Source organism: Diadema setosum, chromosome 10 (assembly GCF_964275005.1).
Source record: "Diadema setosum chromosome 10, eeDiaSeto1, whole genome shotgun sequence".
NCBI lineage: Eukaryota > Metazoa > Echinodermata > Echinoidea > Diadematoida > Diadematidae > Diadema > Diadema setosum.
Genome location: NC_092694.1, coordinates 31,142,038 through 31,163,635, shown reverse-complemented (window position 1 = coordinate 31,163,635; position 21,598 = coordinate 31,142,038). Strand labels below are relative to the sequence as shown.

General features: G+C 39.9%; 2 protein-coding genes across 2 annotated transcripts in view; both read left to right on the top strand.

Moving 5' to 3' along the window:
* The window catches only part of LOC140233670 (uncharacterized), a 173,559-nt gene that overhangs the window by 72,932 nt on the left and 79,029 nt on the right, over window positions 1-21,598 (top strand). The window lies entirely within an intron of this gene.
* Window positions 12,511-21,598, top strand: part of LOC140234488 (uncharacterized) — a 35,659-nt gene continuing 26,571 nt past the window's right edge. The window contains exon 1 of the mRNA XM_072314532.1: window positions 12,511-12,866. Within this exon, the coding sequence (XP_072170633.1) occupies window positions 12,676-12,866 (191 nt within the window). The 5' untranslated portion in view covers window positions 12,511-12,675. The remainder of the gene's footprint in view (window positions 12,867-21,598) is intronic.

The following is a 21,598-nucleotide window of genomic DNA, read 5'->3' as shown; positions in this document are numbered from 1 at the left end:
TATGGACATCATCCCCCCCCCCCCTCCGTCATGTCCGTCAACGGATTTTTTTTTTTTTTTTTTTGAAAGGGAGTAATCTTCTCTAGCACCAGAGGTAACATTTACTAAGTTCATGTTTATAATTATATGACAAAATATACTGATGGATGACTGTATAATTTCAAGTTTGTTCATGGTGGGTTTAGGTGCCCCCTTAATTGGGGTGGGGGGGGGGGTCCAAAGTAGGGCCCAAATTTTACATTATTTTCTTGAAAACTCACGGTCAAATCTCCACCAAACTTGGCAAGTATTATGGCTAGAATGATGTAGATGCAAGAGAATATCAAGTAGAGGGGTGAAGGTTGCGGTTTGAATTTTCTTCATTTTGTTTCACTCTAACAAATTAAATTAGTAGGCCCATAGATCGGAACTGTTGATCTATACAAACATGATCTCGCCCTCTCATATATTTTGGTAGCATGTGTCTATACTGACGGAGACTCCGCTTGTATCACTTGCATAATATTTGCCACCTTGTCGCACGTGTGTTTAGCCCTAACAAGATGGAAAGAATGCAGCCAGGAATGACATCCATGGGGGATTGGTTGCCACATAAAGCAGCAAATAAATCAGGTGAAGATTGGAAAGCTTCTACACAAGGTTTAGATACATAATTATGCAATGTATACACCACAGATCAGGCCAGATTGTAATTCAATGTTTTATAACGAATGTTCGGTTAGTGAAATGAAAAGAAAAGTGCAGTCCGGGCACCTTTTGGCGTTCGTGTCCATGGAGGTAAACTGCTTCCGATCGCATCCGTCAATTATATCTTTTCTCGTCGATTGTGTGACCAAGTGCTTTATGTGTATAGGCCTAGCATTCAATTTCACGCAAAACCAGATTTAAAATCATGATTAGGCCTAATCAAAGCCTTAATCCTATAAACCCCAAGCTATTTTGACCCTTCTAAGACCCAAGGGCCCGTATTCTACTGTAGACCAAGGTTTAAACCCATTTTAGACTCACCTATGGTTTAGCTAGACCCGAGGTTTAATTTTGTATTCTGCTAGCGAGGTTTAGTTAAACCCAAGTCTATTTCGGGTTTAAATTAAACCCGAAATAGTCTTGGGTCAAGCCACCATGGTGCCCTCTATGGAAGAAGAAATTCTCCCTCTCTGAGTACTTTTCTCTCCACAAATCCACTTAAATTTATTATTGGCAGTGTATCAGCCACATGAGCGTGACTTTCTTGGATTTTGAATCGTTTTTACGGGTATTTATGTCGAATAAGGGCATGCTGTATTTTTGCTTGCGACGACTCGTGAAGCACTGTACATTGTATATTACTGTACAGTTTGTGTACGTGTGCGACGCACATCACAGGATACTTGCGTATGTTAGCGTATGTAGCGGTATTAATTCCTGGCTAGCTAGCTTTGAATGCTCAGTGCCAGCAGAGCCATCGCGCCGCGCCGGCCGGCGGCACGGTTGCTGTGTGCGCTGGATGGGACATGGCTTTTTATGTCGATTGAATCGTGAATTCGGAATGGATTGGCGATTGATCAAACCAGGACTTTGAGGTAGGAAATTGAATAAAAGCTTTTCTCTTAAGATTGTCAGTTAACAAAAATGGAAACCATTCTAAAATTTAAAAATAGATCTAGTTCTAGGCCTATTATATCAACCCTGTCTCGATATTAGAAGTAGATTTTACCTACCGTACCACACTAACCTAACTTTTAATAGATCTAACGTTAGTCGTAACGTTACAATAATGTACTCTAGCTATTCGAATAGGTTCTACTAACGTTAGTAGGACCCTACTCCTAGTCCGAACGTTAGTCCTACGATCTAACGTTAGGTTCTCAATCTAACACCAACAGTTAGTCTATCTATGCCAAATCGACCTCAGGCTCAACCTACCCTCTAGTCCTACATTGAGTTCTTGGTCTAGTCTTCAGGTTATTTTCATCGTAAAGTCTAGACTAACTACAGGTAGTACTAGGTAGTAGTATTTCTAACATTTAGATCTCGAGTCTCTTCTAACCGTTAAGTGTACAAGTAAGTAGGCCTATACTAGCGTTTAGATCTACATACGGTAGTAGGCGTGTGTACACGCGTGTGGCCGGCAAGCTAGCTGCTGTACGTATCCAGGCAGCCACTCGTTTGTGCCATTGCATTGGCATTGATCCGTGTGCTGGTACCCTTACCAGTCATCATTAGACTCGATTTAAACTCGAAATAAACCTCCTCCTGGGTAGGTTTAATTTAAACCCAATTTAGACCACAGCTGGACTTAGTAGAATACAAATTAAACCTGGGTTTAAACCTGGGTCTAAACTGGTGGTTTAAACCCAGGTTTAAACCCCAAAAACCTACTTTAGACCCAGGCGTGGGTTTAAACTCGGGTCTAAGTTTTTAGCAGAATACGGGCCAAGGGGTCGGGGGGCACATTGTGCCCCTCTCTATATAATTTGTGTTATTGTTTTATGTTTCATCGTCATATTTGGCACATGGGTAGAACAACTTATATTCTACATGACCGCACATTTGTCTTTTCTGAAGGTCAACGGGTTAATAGATAGAGTTGCGACACCGGAAGTTCTTGCTGATTGGTCAATCCCTCAAAATAGTTCCCCCTGGTCGTATGATGTCGATAAGACCTTAGAAAACCGCGTACCCTATTATGACGCAAACAATGCATTCATTGTTATTTTGCTCCGTGGCTCGCGCAAAGTAGAGTTACGCGCTCCGCGCATGGGTTTTGCGCGAGAGTGCAAAATAGCTTCCCCTCGTCGTCATAACAACAATAAAGACCCACAACCCGGGATTTTGAATTACAACAACAATTGTAAAGGAGTGGGACTACATGATATTTCCGTCCTTACATTTTGACGTTCGCCCATCAACATCATCTAGGAGTGTTAAAACCACTTTGAAAATATTTCATCCTTACTGGTTGTTTGCATCCGTTTCCTTGACTTCGACAGGCAAGTACTCCTTTCTCTACTTCATTAAGTTTACATGATTGCCGTAAAAACACGACATTTTTCTCAACAAGTCACACTCCCGTCGCAAGCAACAATGGTATCTCACACTGCCGCTGGGTCCGGGGTACTGCGCGCCTATGTGAAAACCCTGTAGAAATAATTCGTCGACATCGACGACCATGGGGAACTATTTGACGTGACCTTTGTACCCCAGTGTCGCAACTCTATCTATCAACCCGCTCTGCCAAAATATAAAGAAATACATAGGAAATATGCTAAAAGCATGATTTTTCTGTATTACTTCTTTATCCCATCTGCAGGTATTTATGTTTAATTACAGATCGATCATTTTCATATTTGCCACAACTCATGTGCAAAGCGAAGCTCATTATTTGTTATGGTTAGAATTTCTCAAGGTCACCGCATGGGGGCGCTATTCATTACAACATACATTATGAGACCTGTGATGTATTGTTTTGGATAGGTGCATGCATAGTTATCACATTCAGCAATATAGGAATTTTAAGTTTGCAAATTGATGTGATAAATGATATTACAGTTACAACTTGGGCGACGTAATCAGAATGATACAATGGGAATAGAACGGCAATCTTTTTTCAAACACTGTTGTTTTTAATTATCTATTTATATCTATTGTTTTAGCCGTTGTCACATAGAAATAAAGGAAATAATAGGAAAAACATTTTAGGGCCATAATTAATTCATATTTTGCTTCTTTAGCAAATTTCAGCCAAGAAACACTCATTTCATACCAAATAATATTGTTAATTGGAATTGGAACAGAAAAATACGCCAAAAGGCTGACATGGTTGTCAGTTTATGGTTGCCATGGCAACCAGCAATATCAACTATAGCTAATTATATATCAAAATGTTTGGAATAAGATCTTAGGAAAAGCCACCAAATTTGTGTGAAACTGGATTCAGGGCGAAGGAGTGGCGAATGACAATCTGGTACGAAACACAATGTGCCCCCCTTGGACTTTATAGGGTTAAACTACAAGAGCAACTAAATGGAGGAGTATCGACGATTTACCCGCCCCCTCGACCTGCGGCCCCCCTCCCCTTAAAAAGAAAACAAACAAACAAACAAACAAACAAATAATCAAACAACAACAACAAACGTTCAACGGCCCATGCTATCATTGGGATTGTTGATTAACTCTGGTATGCCTTTAAATGCTGAATTTAACACTGCTTTTTTTTTTCCTGCAACATATTAAAACAAGATAAAGCTGATGCTTTCCTCCTGAATCGGCAATTTTTTGTTATTCTTGTTTATCTTGTGAATATATTGAACTGAGCCAGCGTAATCTGATCTTTCCCCAATCTAGGATATCAGAGCCTATGCAGGAAAATTTAGAATTAAAAATTCCGAATGATTTTGCCGACAAAAAAAAAAAAAAAAAAAAAAAAATTACGGGACTTGATGTGTTCAACGAACAAGACAAAATATTAAGTGGATATTTTGTCTGTTGTGTTTCGTTAAATACTTCAAGAATGTATGAGTCCTATAATAATAGGCGCCTAACAGCAACAGCAATAATAATAATAATAATAATAATAATAATAATAATAATAATAAATAGGTGCACCTTCAGTCACGTGCTCATGGCGCTTACAAAAATGAAATGATATATGTGTCACCGACGGGACAAATAGGCGTCCACTCGGTGAAAAGAAATATAAATATTTAAGTGGGAGAGCAATTTTCTAAATCCGTTGTTCAATTAAGAAGATTGGGGGAGAAAGAACGACGCATTATTAGCAATTCTTTTAAATTGAATATCAAATTTATTTTTTTTAAAAGAAATTCTGAATAACAATTACAAAATGATATATTTTGAAATACAAGAATGCAAAGAATGAAATTAAAATTTAAACTTAAAACAACGCAACACTGTGTTCAAGGTAGAGAGCTAAACCATCTCCATCGTGATCCAGGCTGTGCACATCAGAAGAAACAAAATGATACAATAGTTTAGCAAATATCTCATCACATTAAAAGAGACAGATCCACGTGATGATAACGAAAATAACAACTATTCTGTTAATAATAATGGCAACAATTGTAATAAGAAGAATACACGATAAGATAATCATGATAATGAGAGAGGAAATAAGAAGATGAAGTAAAAAAGGAGAAGAAGAAGTAGAAGAAGACGCAGAAGGAAAAGAGGGAGAAGAAGATAGCGATAAAGTAAAACAATACTTTCACGTAATAGTGTGTCGATAATAAGATACATCTAACAAGAAATGAGGAAATACACTAATGAAAGCAAAGACCTGCAAAACCTCTCACATCAGGTGACAAACTATTGGCGACCTTTGCAAAACAAGGGTACAAATATTCATAAAAACATATTGGATATAAGCCTCGCCAACGTAGTATTGTATTAAAAATATTTACAATTTACAAAGGTTATAATTACCGTTAAAACAGGAGACAGACAACAAAGTCCTTTTGACAAACTCCGTGATGGCCAGAGTATGCCTCAGCCACCTGCAAAACATATCCATTTCATCATTACTCACTGTCAAGTAGATGACATGCAAATAATGCAATGTAAACAGAATGAATTTCATTACACAACATATGCTAATTAGATCATTGTTAAAGCCCAAAGAAAGTTCTGGTAGGCCTGCAAAAGTTGTCAAATTTTGCTCCAAAATGTGAACGTATGCCTAGGAAATGTGCGGAATAACGCTGTAATAGCAAGATATTCGATGGGTAACGACGAAAATGGGAAATATTAACCAAAAACGTTCAGTCTCAGAACTTACCCGAACGGGGTCAGGCTAGACTCAGACTCGGGGATAACTCGGCCTCGCTTTGCTTGACGGCGGGATGAGTTGTATTGGTTGTCCCTCTGGATTGTACAGCGTTATACTATGCATATGGGAGCGGCCTGTATAAACTACATTGTAGCGTTCTGGCTACTCGCAGTAATAGGGAGCTTTAGATTTTCGACGCGCGGACGTTCAAAAGAAAAAAAAAAACATGTTCTGAGCTTGTTCTGAGTTCGAGCAGGGGACTATGAAACGGGCTCCGTACGTGTGTGTGTCCGTGTGTCCGCGTGTCCGTGTGTCCGTCTGTCCGTGCGTCCGTGTGTGATCAAAATGTTCAAAATGCTACTCCTTCGCCATTTCTAACCCGATTTTGATTCTGTTTGCTTTATATGATAGCACTACATGGGAGCTTTGAAACTTCTATACAGAATTTCAGTTGTGACCTTTGACCTTGACCTTTGACCTATATTGTAAATTTTGCTTCAAAATGCTACTCCTTCGCCATTTCTAACCCGATTTTGATTCCGTTTGCTTTATATGATGGCTCTAGGTGAGGGCTTCAAAACTTCTACACAGAATTTTGACCTTTGACTTCTTTGACCTTTGATCTTGATTTTTGACCTATATTGTACATTGCCTACAAAATGCTACTCCTTCGCCATTTCTAACCCGATTTTGATTCCGTTTGCTTTATGTGATGACACTAGGTGAGGGCTTCAAAACTTCTACACAGAATTTTGACCTTTGACTTCTTTGACCTTTGACCTTGATTTTTGACCTATATTGTACATTTTGCTACAAAATGCTACTCCTTCGCCATTTGTAACCCAATTTCAATTCCGTTTGCTTTAAGTGATGGCACTAGGTGAGGGCTTCAAAACTTCTACACAGAATTTTGACCTTTGACTTCTTTGACCTTTGACCTTGATTTTTGACCTGTATTGTACATTTTGCTACCAAATGCTACTCCTTCGCCATTTCTAACCCGATTTCGATTCCGTTTCCTTTATGTGATGGCACTAGGTGAGGGCTTCAAAACTGCTACACAGAATTTTGACCTTTGACTTCTTTGACCTTTGACCTTGATTTTTTTACCTATATTGTACATTGGCTACAAAATGCTACTCCTTCGCTATTTCTAACCCGATTTCAATTCCGTTTGCTTTATGTAATGGCACTAGGTGAGGGCTTCAAATCTTCTACATAGAATTTTGACCTTTGACTTCTTTGACCTTTGACCTTGATCTTTTTACCTATATTGTACATGTTGCTACTAAATGCTTCTTCCGGCGGGGACATATATTTCGCACCGCGTGATTTCTACTTTTCCTTGTTCACTTTTGGGTATGAGTGACTCGGTGATTTGGTAATATTTTCAAGTAACATTAACTTAATGTGCAGTGATGTAATTATCAGAAATTTCCTTTCTCGGACAGAACGTCCGTGAGCGAAACTTTCAGAACCTGTAACAGTACAAATTGTTTCCAGAACCTCATTAAAAAGAAATTTAAATGCACAGAAATTACAGATTATGCAAAATTCCATTTTCCTATAACTTTTCAGTGTTAAGCTGTTTCTGTATAATTAGAGGGAAAACAAGCGTAAAATTGTGAGTAAATTTTCAACTGTGTGTTCATCATGATCACATAACGCCTTAAAAATTCTGAAACTACTGCTTTAAACTCACTGTTTACTTTGTAAAACCTTATTTGTCGCTATTGGAGCCAAAAGTTTTAAAGAATACAGGACACTTTCGGGACAAGTTATCCCTATCGGTGGGATTGCATACGTCCACGGACGTTCGCTGGAATTGTCACGGACGTTCGTTCCACTACTAGGGTCATGTTCCAGGACGGATAACTAATCGGCAGAGAGTACCTAGCCTTCCTAACTCTTTCAAAAATTTGAAAAGGTATTGTCAATGCAAATTATAAGAAATTTGACATCCTTACAACATATGTATTGCTCAGAGGGGGATCAGGAGGTGAATTTTTAGAGAAAATATTAATTATTTGCTTGGATTTCGGTAAATTGCATGGTCCAAAAACTGCGGACGAGCCTCAGTCCGCTCCAAAAATAACATGCAGCTCCTCGGCTAGAAAGCCAAAGGTAAAATGTAGCTTCGCCATCAAAGCAAGATGTGTGTCCCACTCGAAAACGTTTTAATCATCACGGACGTTCTCCTTTTCTCGGAGGTTCGTCTAAAAATATAATTTCGGTTCCTATTTGACAAAGGATGGACAGAAACTCAAAACAAACATATCATCGTGTGGCTAGATCTTAGTTGATTACGACTCAGAACAATATCGCCAATAACGTTTATTAGGCTACGATCTTTATCAGAAAATAGCGGAAGCACGTCCGTGACGAAAACTGAGTATAATTTTGCCTAAAAGAATGTTACGTCCCATTTCCAGCCAGCAGACGTACAATTTTTGCAGGATATGTTCATTAGTTGGAACACCAAATTTTCGTATACATTACAGTTGGGACAACAAAGTAGAATTTGCAGCAGCGATAGAAATAAAAGCATCACGGACGTTCGTCTGTTTAGGGCTTTGATATTTCAATTGTTCTCTGTAATTTCATACGTGCTCATAAAGTTCTTATAATTTTGTGGTACATACCCATGATATGTCAGATCAAGAACATGGTCAGATATTAGATGCCACGCACCATAAAAAAGGCACATCATAGTTTGAAAAACAAAAATTATTGTGAAAATAGCGTTTTTACCGTATTTTTACGCTTTAAGTCCTTGTCAAATGAAAAATTTCAGGCAAAAGTCAACCAAACCATACATTTCCTGAAAGGAAATTTACCAATCTTTGAGATGACATGAAAAAAAATCTGGTTTCTTAGATCATCCTGGCGTGTTCTAAGGGAAAGAATGTCATAAGGTGCGAAAATTGGCAATTATACATCGTTCAAAATTCTCACCCATATAATAAACCAAATTTCTCTAGTATTGACCAGAATCGACAAAATAGCAGTAATTTTCACACACGAAGGATCCAAATCACACGCTGACGTGGCTACGTCATAACAGCGATGCGAAGCCAAAGCTCGCATGCAAACTTATATCATTTTGCAAGTTAGCTTCCGAAGAGTTATAAAATTCATTTCTCTCACCAAAAGTGTTCTTCATGTATTAATATTTGCACCTTATTTTTCTGAAAGATTGAGAATTTAGGGAATGTTGGATATGAATTAAAATGACAGTCAAAATATTAAAGATAATAAACGAGGGAAGGTCTACACGATCCTGAATGATTACTACGCGGTACGCGCATCTATCGGCAGTAGTGAGGTTCACACCTAGGTCCCTTTACCTTAAGGTTTTCTAAACCTCGAGGTTTTGTAAACTACGAGGCACTAAACTCCAAGTTAGCGTAGATGTAGACGCATGTAGTTTAGAAAACCACGACAAAACCTTAAGGCGAAGACACCACGACAACACCACAAGATTTCTTAGGGTGTTGTCGTGGTTTAAGCGCGTAGTTTAAGCGCGCTGTGGCAGCGCGCTTAAACTATGACAGATGTGAACGGAGTTTTGTTAACCACGACGCTCAGTTTTTTCCACAATAGTGTGCAACCCTATGTGCAAACTAGGCGCCCTTTATTTTCTATCGTAGTTATCTTTACCTCGAGGTTTTGCTAACTGCATGTAGGTGTGAACGGCATCGAAGTTTTGTCGTGGTTAGGGGAACGCATTTTTGCGCTCGTAGTTAGTATAACTACAAGTTTTTGGATAGGTGTAGACATGGCTAGTGTTTGGATTCTGCGTACAGGACAAGATGCGTACAGTGGGTCAAGACATTGGGGGGGGCACCTCATGGCAGCAACATCAGAATTGCATGACGTAACAATTAAATGCGAGCGAGCGGAGCGAGCGAGCTTGAAAATTTTGACATTTTACAGTACCCAAACTGCCGTTTGTAGCTATATATAATAATATATTATACATATATATATGTATGTATATATTTGCTTTGGAAATTAAGAGGGTTGCACCGGGCGCAACTGCTGGCAGTTGCTGGCAGTAACATCACGAGAATGGCATAACGATTATATGCGAGCGAGCGAAGCGAGCGTGCTTGAAAATTTTGACATTTTACAGTCCCCGACCTGCCGTTTGTAGCTATATTTTTCGCTTTGGAAATTCGGGGGGGGGGGGGCGCACCGGGTGCAACTGCTGGCAATTACTGGCAGTAATATCAGGAGAATGGCATATAACGGTTAAATGCGAGCGAGCGAAGCGAGCGAGCTTGAAAATTTTGACATTTTATGTTCCCAAAACTGCCGTTTTTAGGTATATTTTTTCGCTCTGGAAATTAAGGGGAGGGGGCGCATCGGGCACAACTGCTGGCAATTACTGACAGCAACATCGGGAGAATTGCATAGCGATTGAATGCGAGCGAGCGAAGCGAGCGAGCTTGGAAATTTTGACATTTTACAGTCCCAAAACTGCCGTTTGTAGCTATATTTTTTCGCTCTGGAGATTAAGGAGAGGGGGCGCACCGGGCGCAACTGCTGGCAATATTGACAGCAACATCAGGAGAATTGCATAACGATTAAATGCGAGCGAGCGAAGCGAGCGAGCTTGAAATTTTGACATTTTATAGTCCCAAAACTGCCATTTTTACCTATATTTTTTCACTTTCGAAATTAAGGGGAGTGCCTGGGCGCACCGGGCGCAACTGTTGGCAATTACTGACAGCAATTACACATCAGGAGAATTGCATAGCGATTAAATGCGAGCGAGCGAAGCGAGCGAGCTTGAAAATTTTGACATTTTACAGTCCCAAAACTGCCGTTTGTAGCTATATTTTTTTCGCTTTGGAAATTAAGGGGAGGGGCGCACCGGGCGCAACTGCTGGGAATTACTTACAGCAACATCAGGAGAATGGCATAACGATTAAATGCGAGCGAGCGAGCTTGAAAATTTTGACATTTTACAGTCCCCAAACTGCCGTTTGTAGCTATATTTTTTCGCTTTGGAAATTAAGGGGAGGGGACGCACCGGGCGCAACTGCTGGCAATTACTGACAGCAGCATCAGGAGAATTGCATAACGATTAAATGCGAGCGAGCGAAGCAAGCGAGCTTGAAAATTGTGACATTTTACAGTCCAAAAACTGTCGTTTGTAGCTATATATTTTTTTCGCTGTGGAGGGAGGGGGCGGCCGGTGCGCCCCTTGGATCCGCCACTGGTAGTCAAGGATGTCGGTTTATATTTATGATTGGGGGAGGTATGACCAGCGAGGGGGGCGTCGAAGTGACCAAGCGGGAGAAGGATGTCCAAAATCTGCACTTTATATAGAACATCCCCTAATTTGTTTGTGTTTGTGAGTGTGTGCACGTGTTTCATATACATGGAAAAGTTAGGAAATAGCCAAGGTCAAGTCTTATTATTGGCAATGCAAGGCATTTTAATATAGACTAGTATGTAAAGCAACACTGCAAAATCAATGATCAAGCTTTGATAGCAAATGTGAACAACCTATCAAACATCACATTGCGCAACATTGCAGCGACTCTTTTTGCCATTCCGATGTTCTGAGTACCGCTGCGCACATCCTGCTTGTATTCAAAATGCCAACCAGAAATCACACTGAATCACAGTCTTTTGTCGTCTCCGGGCTTTTTGAACAATGTTTCACTATAATACCTCTTTAATTATATGGTTAAAAGAAATCTTAGAAAAATATTTTTTTTCTTGATCATCCTTTCATGTCGATTTCAAAATCAGTTTACTAACCCTTGAATTACCATTTTGGTAGTTTTTTTTTCTTTTTTTTTTCACCAGCGGATTGGGGGGGGGGGGGGGGGCAAGTGTCCCCCCCCCCCCCCCGTAGTTACGCCACTGTCCATATTCCTTCATATTTCTGTCAACATGGGGTAAGTTACCACTCAAATATTCGCTACGCATAGGCCTACTAAATCCTTCAATTATTAAAATATTCCTGGCCGACAGTTCATAACAAAAGGGTATTCCCTACATTCTTCAATGCCTTATAGAATGTATGAAGTTGCTGAATGCAATGTGCATTAAGCGTTTCTATACTTATAACACGTATCCAAGCAAAACAAATTCAGCTACGTTAAACCTCTATAGACCTCTATTGTTAGGTCAAGTAGTCAAGTCAGGACTCAACAGTGAATGTCGCAAACTTCGACTAAAAACTATCTGTTTGTAACGAGGTGGGCTCGTTACACAATGTATATAATTATATCATACATGTTCAAACATGACAACAGAGAAGAGAATGGCACAAACAAACAAACACATCTAGGCCTACTAAAAGAATACAATTGTTCCGGACAGCTAATACAATCATGCTAGCGCTTCATTTCTTTTAGGGTTGAATGTCATGTTTAAACATTTTTGTTTTGGTGCAGAAACAAAGATTTATACTGTGTTTTTCTTTCCTTAATTCATATTTACTTCTTTTTTGTACACACTCAAAATAACTCACCCTTGCTTGAAAAAAAAGGGGGTCATTATGTAACCTTTGAAGCTCGAGTGACACGACCCACTTTATGATAAGGTAAAGTTCTAGTATGCCGCCCGCTGCTGATGCGCAGCAGATGCTGTCTGTATCCAAGGAGATGCCCTGCGCCATATTAGTGCGCGCATAATTAGTAACTACTGTACCTTGTTATGTTATTTACGCACACAGATACCTTTTGTTTTGACACGACGCTTATCGCGCAATCACGATGCTTGTTTTCACAGCAAGTGTGATGATCCCATAATATTCATATACACCGTACCCGTCTTCTTGATCTTCCTCACAATTGCCAAGTTTGACTGATGGGGAACGACGCGACCTAGAACTTCTGAGTGGAAGAATCACTAGTCTCGAATTTCTCTTCAGATCATCGCGAAAGATGGCTAGGATTAGGAACATCGCTGTACCCTTCCTCCTCGTGACCATCATCGCTTCGTTCTTCACCGGTGTGTACTCTTGCGCAAGAGGATGCAGGTGCGTCGGCTCCAACAAGTTCAGGGCCGTCTGCAGCATGTCGTACAGGTTCTCGCACGACCCTCCGGTTTTTGTAGAGCGGACAATCACTTCATTGTAAGTAGAAATTATCTATATACATAATATACACACACATACACATCCATAACACATCCATAACAAACACAAGTAGGCCTACAAACACACACATACACATCCATAACAAACACAAATTAACACAAACACACACACACACACACTTACTGACGGCCCCGGCCCCACCTCAACCTTAATTAGGAATATAGCGAGGTGCCCGCACCTCGTCAGGGGCCCGAATACCGTCACCCCGCTTAAAATTGTTTTGAGCTCACTAAACAAAAATGTATGACCGGGACTGTGTTCTGTACGCTTGAAACTTGGCAGGGCTACCACAATCAAGCAAATTGTGGTGAAAACCGAACAGTTTTTCGCGAAAATCTGAAAATTTCATAGGGCTATATAGGAATACGTGTTATAAGTCACCCGCACGCATCTTTATGTGTATGTCTATGTTGACTATGGGAACATCACTGTCACCCGCACACGTCTTTTACGTGCTAAGTCTATGGGAGAGCGGGTGATGAGTTGCGGGCCCCTTCCTTAGCGCGCAACTTTTTCGCATCGTTCGCGTTTGACGACGATAGCTGCAAATTTTCAATATCGATCAGTGAACTTGTGATTCCATTGGAATTTTCAGCATTTTTCCTGTATGTGAGTTGGATTTCAAAGGATTTCAGTGGCGAAATGTGATTCAAATATGGGCAAACATTAACTATGACGAGGTGCGGGTCACCCAAGTATACAATAATTTGAATGGGACATAGTGAATATGCCTGCACACACAAACACACACACACACACTCTCTCTCTCACACACACACACAAAGTCCTGGACATATTATCACACAAATGAATACACACACACACACTACAGAGTATATATTCTATGCATTTAATCTTGTCATGGGATATTAATTTTCAAATTTTTCGACATAGATCATAAATGGCTGTTAGAAAATCTGTAATACAAAATACAAAATTATTTAAAGCCCAAGTACGCACTGGCAATATCGTCTGCATGCACAATTTTGGCAGATGCAGTGCGCGTGCATATGCACTTGCCACTCTCACTTGCCACTCTTTATCTTAGTAATGGCGGCGAGCTCTCCATGCGATCACAGCAATTTAAATGAGTACGCCCTCTAGAGATATGTAAATACAGCTCTATGAGTCTACACTATTGCTAGTCTAAGCAGCTTGCTACTTGCACTATTAGTTGCAGTAGGTCTACCTCTAGCTACCTCTTTGGTGCTACCTCCATTCACGTATCTAAGGCTCTAAAGTCAGGCCTTCTAGAATTTAGAACTAGATTGTTCTAGAGTCTAACGTTAGATCTAGGCCCTAACTGTTAGTTCTATAGGCCTAGGTCTAAATAGTAAAAGTGTCTATCTAACGTTAAATTCAGAGAAGATTCTAACTAACGAACCTAACTGTTAGCTGGATCTAACGTTAGATCGATTAGTACATTGATAAAGGTGATACTATAGATAGAACTAATTTATAATTAGAGAACTAGTTTCTAGATCCAACTGTTAGTCCTAACACGTTAGAGAGTCTACTATAGACCTTATGCATTGACTTCATCACTCGCTTGACAACCTCTCGCGACGCCATCTTAGAGGGCAAGCGAAGTCCTTGACAATGCGCGCGTGCAGCTAGCTGTGTGCTTTTCTTATGCGCGCTAGCGGCGATCGCCTTACTCGCCGCTAGTCCCCAGGCCAGTGGCAGTTTTTTTTACCATCAGACGAGTTTGACATGACATGACACATTATGCAGCAATATTTGGGTAATTTTCTCACATTGTGCAATCGAAATACTCACAGTAACTAGAGAATTCCTAGGTTATATCGCAGAAATTTGCATCCATAGCGCAACATCGCCGTTCGCTGAATGTATGTCGCCATTTTGAATTTCATTAGCCAATCACATGCGAAGTACGTGTTTTACTAAAAAACACGTAGAAATCTACCTCGCATGTGATTGGCTAACGGATTCGTAGGTTGATGAGCTGTTACGACAGCTGGTTTTCATGAAATTGTGCCAAAATGTTGGATATATTATTAACCTGGTGAGTGCAATGCATTCCTCAAATGTTGATTTTGCTATACAAGCTTAAATTTCCCGATCTAGGGCTGTGGATTACATGCAAGAGAAAAGACAGTAAAAGAAACACCGATGTTGTGTGTAAATGCCCATTGCCTCGCGTGTAAAAGCATGCTCCAGCAACGCATCGCTTGCCCTCTGAGGGAGGGCGCCCTTCAGTTTGTAAGACCGTGTGACGTCATATGCATAAGGTCTATTCTACTGGCACTGCGTTTCCGACTCCTGCACAGAAATCTTCCCAGAAATGAATGAACAAACAGTGCGCGGTAGTTCTCCTAACCTAGTCCAATTCCCAGCTAAATTGTTTCCAGAATGGCAGCCTTGGTAGCTCTAATATAAGTGGGGCTAACCAGAGAAATTTAGATTTAACCTTTGGTCAGAGAGCTAAGGTTAAAAAACCTGAGTTTCTTGAACATTAAAGGGACTGGGGAGGAGTGTTGGAACCCAAAATGCAAAAGTACTATTTCATGAAGTGAAACAGGCAAAAACAAGGGTCAATGCCTATGAAAGGACTAAGCAATGAAAAAGAATCGATGAAAAATACGGCATTATGAAGATATCTATGATTTTGTGAAGAGCGTTACATGTAACGCTTGTCAAAATCACAGGGGGTCGGCTTAGAGGCTCTCCGTTCAAGTGTTGTTTTTGCCTCCCTCTTTTGTCCGATTTTGGCACAGCGTTGATTTGTTGCCTTCTCCTCGGCGAAAAGCAAGCCCAAGATAGAGTGTACAGCTGTACATCGACGCGCCGCGATCGCGAGGCGAAACCCGGGTGCCTGTTCACTGGCTAGCGAGCGTTATCGGTGCATTTCCCGGCATCCGCCCGGCAGCTAGCTAGCACGGGTCAGCTCGAACTCTGCTGGCTGCGTATATAGGCCTACTTACCGTACCACTCCATCCACACAACAATGGAGCCGCAGGAGGAGAGCGAGAGATCTGTCTCCAAGAAGAGGAAGACCATGAAAACCAGTGACAGAGTATGGAGATGGCGACAGAAAAATAAAATGAAGTCAATCCCAATTCCCCTCAAGACACTAGGGGCTGAACGACAGAGATGTCATTTCACTTCTGCTGGATCGGTAATGAATTTGTGAAACTCGGAAGACTTCATTCAGTTCAGTGTGAGTAACAGTCAACTTCAGTTAGGACCTACAATGTTAGTGTATATTGCTGATAGAGATGTCACTTAGAGGATCTACACACACTATACTATTGTTATGAGTAGGCCTAGAATGTAGATTAGTAGTTTTGTTAGGTGTCCTATGCCCCACCCGGAAAGAGTTCCTTATGTCCCCCCCCCCCCCCACCAACTTGCACAAAACAAACAAACTAGGCCTAGCATTCCTTTTTACCGATAATAAACTAAATAAAGGTTATGCCATTTATGGGAAGACTTCCCATATTATTAAACCTTTATTTAGTCCACCATTAGCAAAAAAAAAAAAAAAAAAACAAAAAAAAAACAGCAACCTATCGAACCATTATTTGTGCAAACTAGTGGGGGGGGGGGGGACATAAGGAACTCTTTCCCCACACCCTAACTTGTTTCTATTATGGTAAACTAAAAGATATATCACAATTTGCCTGAGATTTTACTCACATTTGAAGAAAGGCCACATGCAGATTCACAAAGCCAAAGGTGTACCGGTATTCAGAATGCGATTGAGGTAGTATGGTAGGTATCCTAGACCAATGTTCTACCATTCCTAGTCCGAGGCCCTTTTTCTCTGCCAATGTATTAGATAACTGGAATTTTTTTTTTTTTTTCTGCGTAATGACATATCCCAAATTTGGCTCAACAGTTCTCCTTTTTGAAATGTGCTTCTGGCAATTGCACAAAATCGCTGTTCACATTAAGAAATGGCACGCTAAAGTGTTTTGCATGTAAATACGCGAATTCCTATTTTACCATATTCTGGATTATGTTGCCCTATTCTACCTTCATGTCAAATTATGGGTCTCAAAATTTCGAAATAAGAAAGTTACGACACTCATCAGAACTGCCGTTTGTTACAAATCGGCGATAGGCGAGAAATCCAATTTTACGAAACGACACTGAATGAGTGAAAGTGTCAGCGAAGAGCTGCGTAGAGTGATCATATGGTCACTCTCGGTTTTTACAAATAGTTTGTGGAGAGTCAACCGTGTATATGTTGTCACGGCAGCTATGATCGCGGACCAAAAACGTGAATTCACATGTTTGGTAAGGTACCTAATTATTGTCTCCGGTTATGGCATTGCAAAAATGTTGATTGAAGTGTATCTATTGTGCGTATACATAAGTGGCTAATGGCGTATATGCATTGCAGCGCAGTTCACTCAGTCCCTAGTGTAGTGGTTAATGGTGTATGCTTTGTAACACAGTAGGTGCTAGTTGTTGAGAAAGGTCTGTCAGATATTATTGTGGCAAATGTGGGTATCTTTTGTAGGGCAACAGCCAGCATCACATTCAAGGACCATCCTAACTAGGCAGCTCAGTGAAACCAGTGACATCCCCTCTCGTCAGTTGAGACCAGCCCTCCCAGCTACCGAGCTTGATGTCAGAAGCCAGTGAAATTCCCTCTCGTCAGTTTCGACCAGCTACCCAGCTCGGTGAAGCCAGTGACATCTCCTTTCATCAGTTGAAACCAGCCCTCCTAGACCTAGCTAACCAGCTTGATGAAGCCAGTGACATTCCCTCTCGTCAGTTTCGACCAGCTATACCCAGCTTGGTGAAGCCAGTGATGTCCCCTCTCATCAGTCGAGACCAGCCCTCCCAGCTACCCAGCTTGATGAAGCTAGTGACATCCCCTCTTGCCCATTGAAACCAGCCCTTGCACTGGTACAAAAGGTTTGTACAAACTGTCTTTAATTACCTGGTACATTTTGTTTTAAGACACCTAGATCCAACAACTGTTTTGAACCTGCAAATGAAAATTAATGTTGATATTTAGTAAACAAAACATCAATAAATTGTTCGATTTAACTCTGTGTTCTCAAACGATGCTGTTATTATTCTTGCTGTAATAATTGATAACATTTTTTTTTTTTGAACCCATAGCTGTGGTAGTGGTTAATAAGATTATGGTTGTCTTGATCATTACTTTTAGGGTTACAAGTTAGATAGTTTGTACATTGCAGCCACATATAGGCCTCCTATATGATTGTATGTGGAATTACCGACCCCCAAATCCCATGTATGTGGCTGGATTTAAAGACATAGGCCCTATATGAGCTTGTATACATAGGGCCTACTTTGTAGATGCACAATGAGAGGCTGAGGTCATCCCGACGTCATGTGCAGTGTCAACTCATCAAAAATTTGGCTAGGGTCTGTAGGTCTTATTTTCCTTTTTGCTATTTAACTTCTACAGTAGACAGTCTATTTCTAACATATTTCATGGAGTTTTCTCTGTTGCATATATGTGAGCACTACAAGATAAAGCTACCTGGTAGACTCTACACTGAAATAAAAGGGATAGCAAGTTCTGTGACTAAATTTACAGAGTGGTGAAGAACTAATGCAACTATCCTAATTGTAAGTCAGTGTTAATGCCTTTCATTGTGTCTGATATACAGATGAACTCCTGTCCAGATGCCCCTGTGAAATGGAAAAGTTCGTGAATGCCGTTGCCTTCTCCAATTAGTTGTGGAGGAAAATGCTACTCTGAGGAAAGGACTTGGGTCAGATTGAAGTGGATCAAAACCTGGTGAGAGTGCTGACAGATATTGATTTTATCAGAGCCTGGGCAGATGTTAGAAGATAACAGGTTAGATGATGAAGACGTCCCTTTGGCATGCATATTTAGGAATTTTTATGTAAATATCATAAATAAAGTGGGCTACTAAGTATTTTCATTGGACTTTCAGCATCTAACATAATTACTTTCATCGGTACTAAACTTGTCATTGCTTGAATGTTAGTCATTAAAGAGAATATTTACTATGTGTAATACTGAATAGTTAATTGAGTCTATATGAGAAGTAAAATAATTTTTCATTGTAAATGTGTAGTAGTTACTATATTACCAACATTCAGTCATTAGATGAGAGATCAATAGAATGTGCTTGTTGGCCTCTATTGCAGTGGAACAGCTAGCATCACATCCAAGTGCCATCCCAGATATCCAGGTTGTTGAAGCCAGTGACACCCCCTCTCGCTAAATAAGACTGCCTCTTCTAGGCTACGCAGCTCAGCAAGACCTGTGACATCCATCTCGCCAGTGGAGACCAGCCCTCTCTACCACCAAACTCAGTGAAACCAGTGACATCCCCTCTCATTAATCAGAACCAGCCCTCCCAGCTACTTACATGTAGCTCCATGAAGCCAGTGAGATCCCCTCTCATGTTCTTCTTTGTGGCTGGCAAATGTTTGAAAACTGAACTTGGATGACGTCAATATCATAATTATGTTGAGTGCATCCGAGTGATGGCAATGATAATAGCTCTGACACCAGCTCTTCCTATAGGCCTACTGTCAATTTATGCCTTCATTGTGTATAATAGCAAAAGACATGTTAGTAATGAAAAAGCTGCACCTTTGTACCAGGATTGTTGGGGATTCTGATAAATGCACATTGAACATGAATAACATCAATTCCAATCATAGACCTACATTCATGTGATGGCAGTACTAACTGATATGACACTACATTCATATTTCTGAACTCTCTATTTCTGTCTTTTCTGTGAGGTAACAACAAACATGTTAGTACTCAAATGTGTGAATCAGAATGAAACATTGGATTGATTGCATAGAAAATTTGTTCTTGCCCCATGTGGCAAGTAGGGAATATAAATCCTGTAAACTCCTAAACTGCATGTGCTTAAATTGTTACTGGAAACTGAAAGGGCTGCAATAACCAGGCACAAAGTGTTTTGTCCTTTTATTTTTTCATTTGGTCTTTTTCCCCCCTGTGTTTCCCAGGTGTTTCAGTGGTGAAAAGCTACAATTACTCCGTTACAATAAAATATTGCATCAGTGTTTTAAAGTGAACTTTAAAGCAGGGCTGTCATGCACAGCAGTGTACATCACTGAAAGGGCCTTTCACAAATTTCATTATTGCTCTAATTGTTATTATTATCATTACTACAACTACTATTGTTGTTATTGCTAATGTTTTTATTACTATCATCATCTTCATAATGATTATTATCCTCATCATCATATATGTGATCACTGATATCATGCCATGTGTTACATTCAAGTGGCACAGCAGGTCCTACACAGTAGCATTGTCCATCAGCATTTTGGAAGACACTTTTCAGCACATAATTTTGTGATAACTCTATCAAATCACATTATTATGAGGACAATATTTTTGTGGTAAATGGAGTTTGTGCCCTTGTAATATTCATTGCATCTATATTTTATAGCCAAAAATAGGTATGAATTTTGATAAACAAATGTGTTGGAAGTACTTCAAACAAGATGTTCAGTTTTCATTCACATAGATATAAAAATACATTGTAATATACATTTGGTAGGTCCCTACATGATGTTCTACTGATATAATTGTATACGCTAAAACCCTAAACTGAATGTGTTTTGACAATGCAATATGTAGAAGGTCTCCACACTGAAATAGTATAGTGTTCTTTGTACTTGAAGTCATTAAACCATGTGACATTGATTCTTGGACCTTCACTTAATTTTTTTTTCCCCTGCAAATGTGCAAGTTATTTGAAAGTGGTTGCATTTGTTAGGTTTTTTTAATTTACATGTTATATCATTGTTATCATAATTGTTCAATATGATAGGAGTATAATGTGTAGATGCCAAAATTGACTAATGACAGAATGCTGAGCAGTGTTTTTTTTTTTCAAATTACTACCTTACCTGTGTAAATTGGCAATCTTTGCCATACAACTATTTCTATTATGACATTTCATATTTAAAAGATATAGGCCTACATGCAAGGCGTCAGCACAGATTTGTTATCTCTACATTGTATATCACATCACATTACTGTGAGAGCAGTTTCTACATGTAGCACATTTGCAATTAGAACCTGTGCTCATGATGCAACACCAAATGCAAATATTCATGCAAAGATAAAAGAAAATGTAAGGTCAGTGTACCCTGGTACACACAACTTCTAATGTAGGTCCCATGTACACATGCAATTCATATGTACACATGAAATTTGTATGTATGCATGGTAGTATAATGTACAGTGTAAGTGTAGGGATTTACTTTGAACCATTTATTATAAGTGTATCCCCCTTCTGTTATAACAGGTACCACCCCTCTACACATAAATACGTCAACCCACACATACAGTAGTATTCACATTTACATTCATCCACGCATCCCACCTATCACAGACACACCACCATTATCACATGACATTTTCCACTCTTTCACTTCTCACCCATTGTTCCCTGTAATACTGAAATCATGCCTAAATCACCCACGCCTACACACCATTTACATATTATGAATATTTAGTTTTAACCTTTGTTTCCTTATTTGCATGTTTTGTTATGTTGATTTTGTGTATGAATATTTGTTACAACCCACATTTACATGTAAACCCATGCCAAATTATGTGTAGAATAAACTGGCTACAAGTTAGTTAGCCAAGGGACTCCTAAGTAACACGTGTGCTGCCCTAGTTTGCTTTAAGTGTGACGAGTGCTAGAGAGGTAAGCGAACCCGAGCCCTTA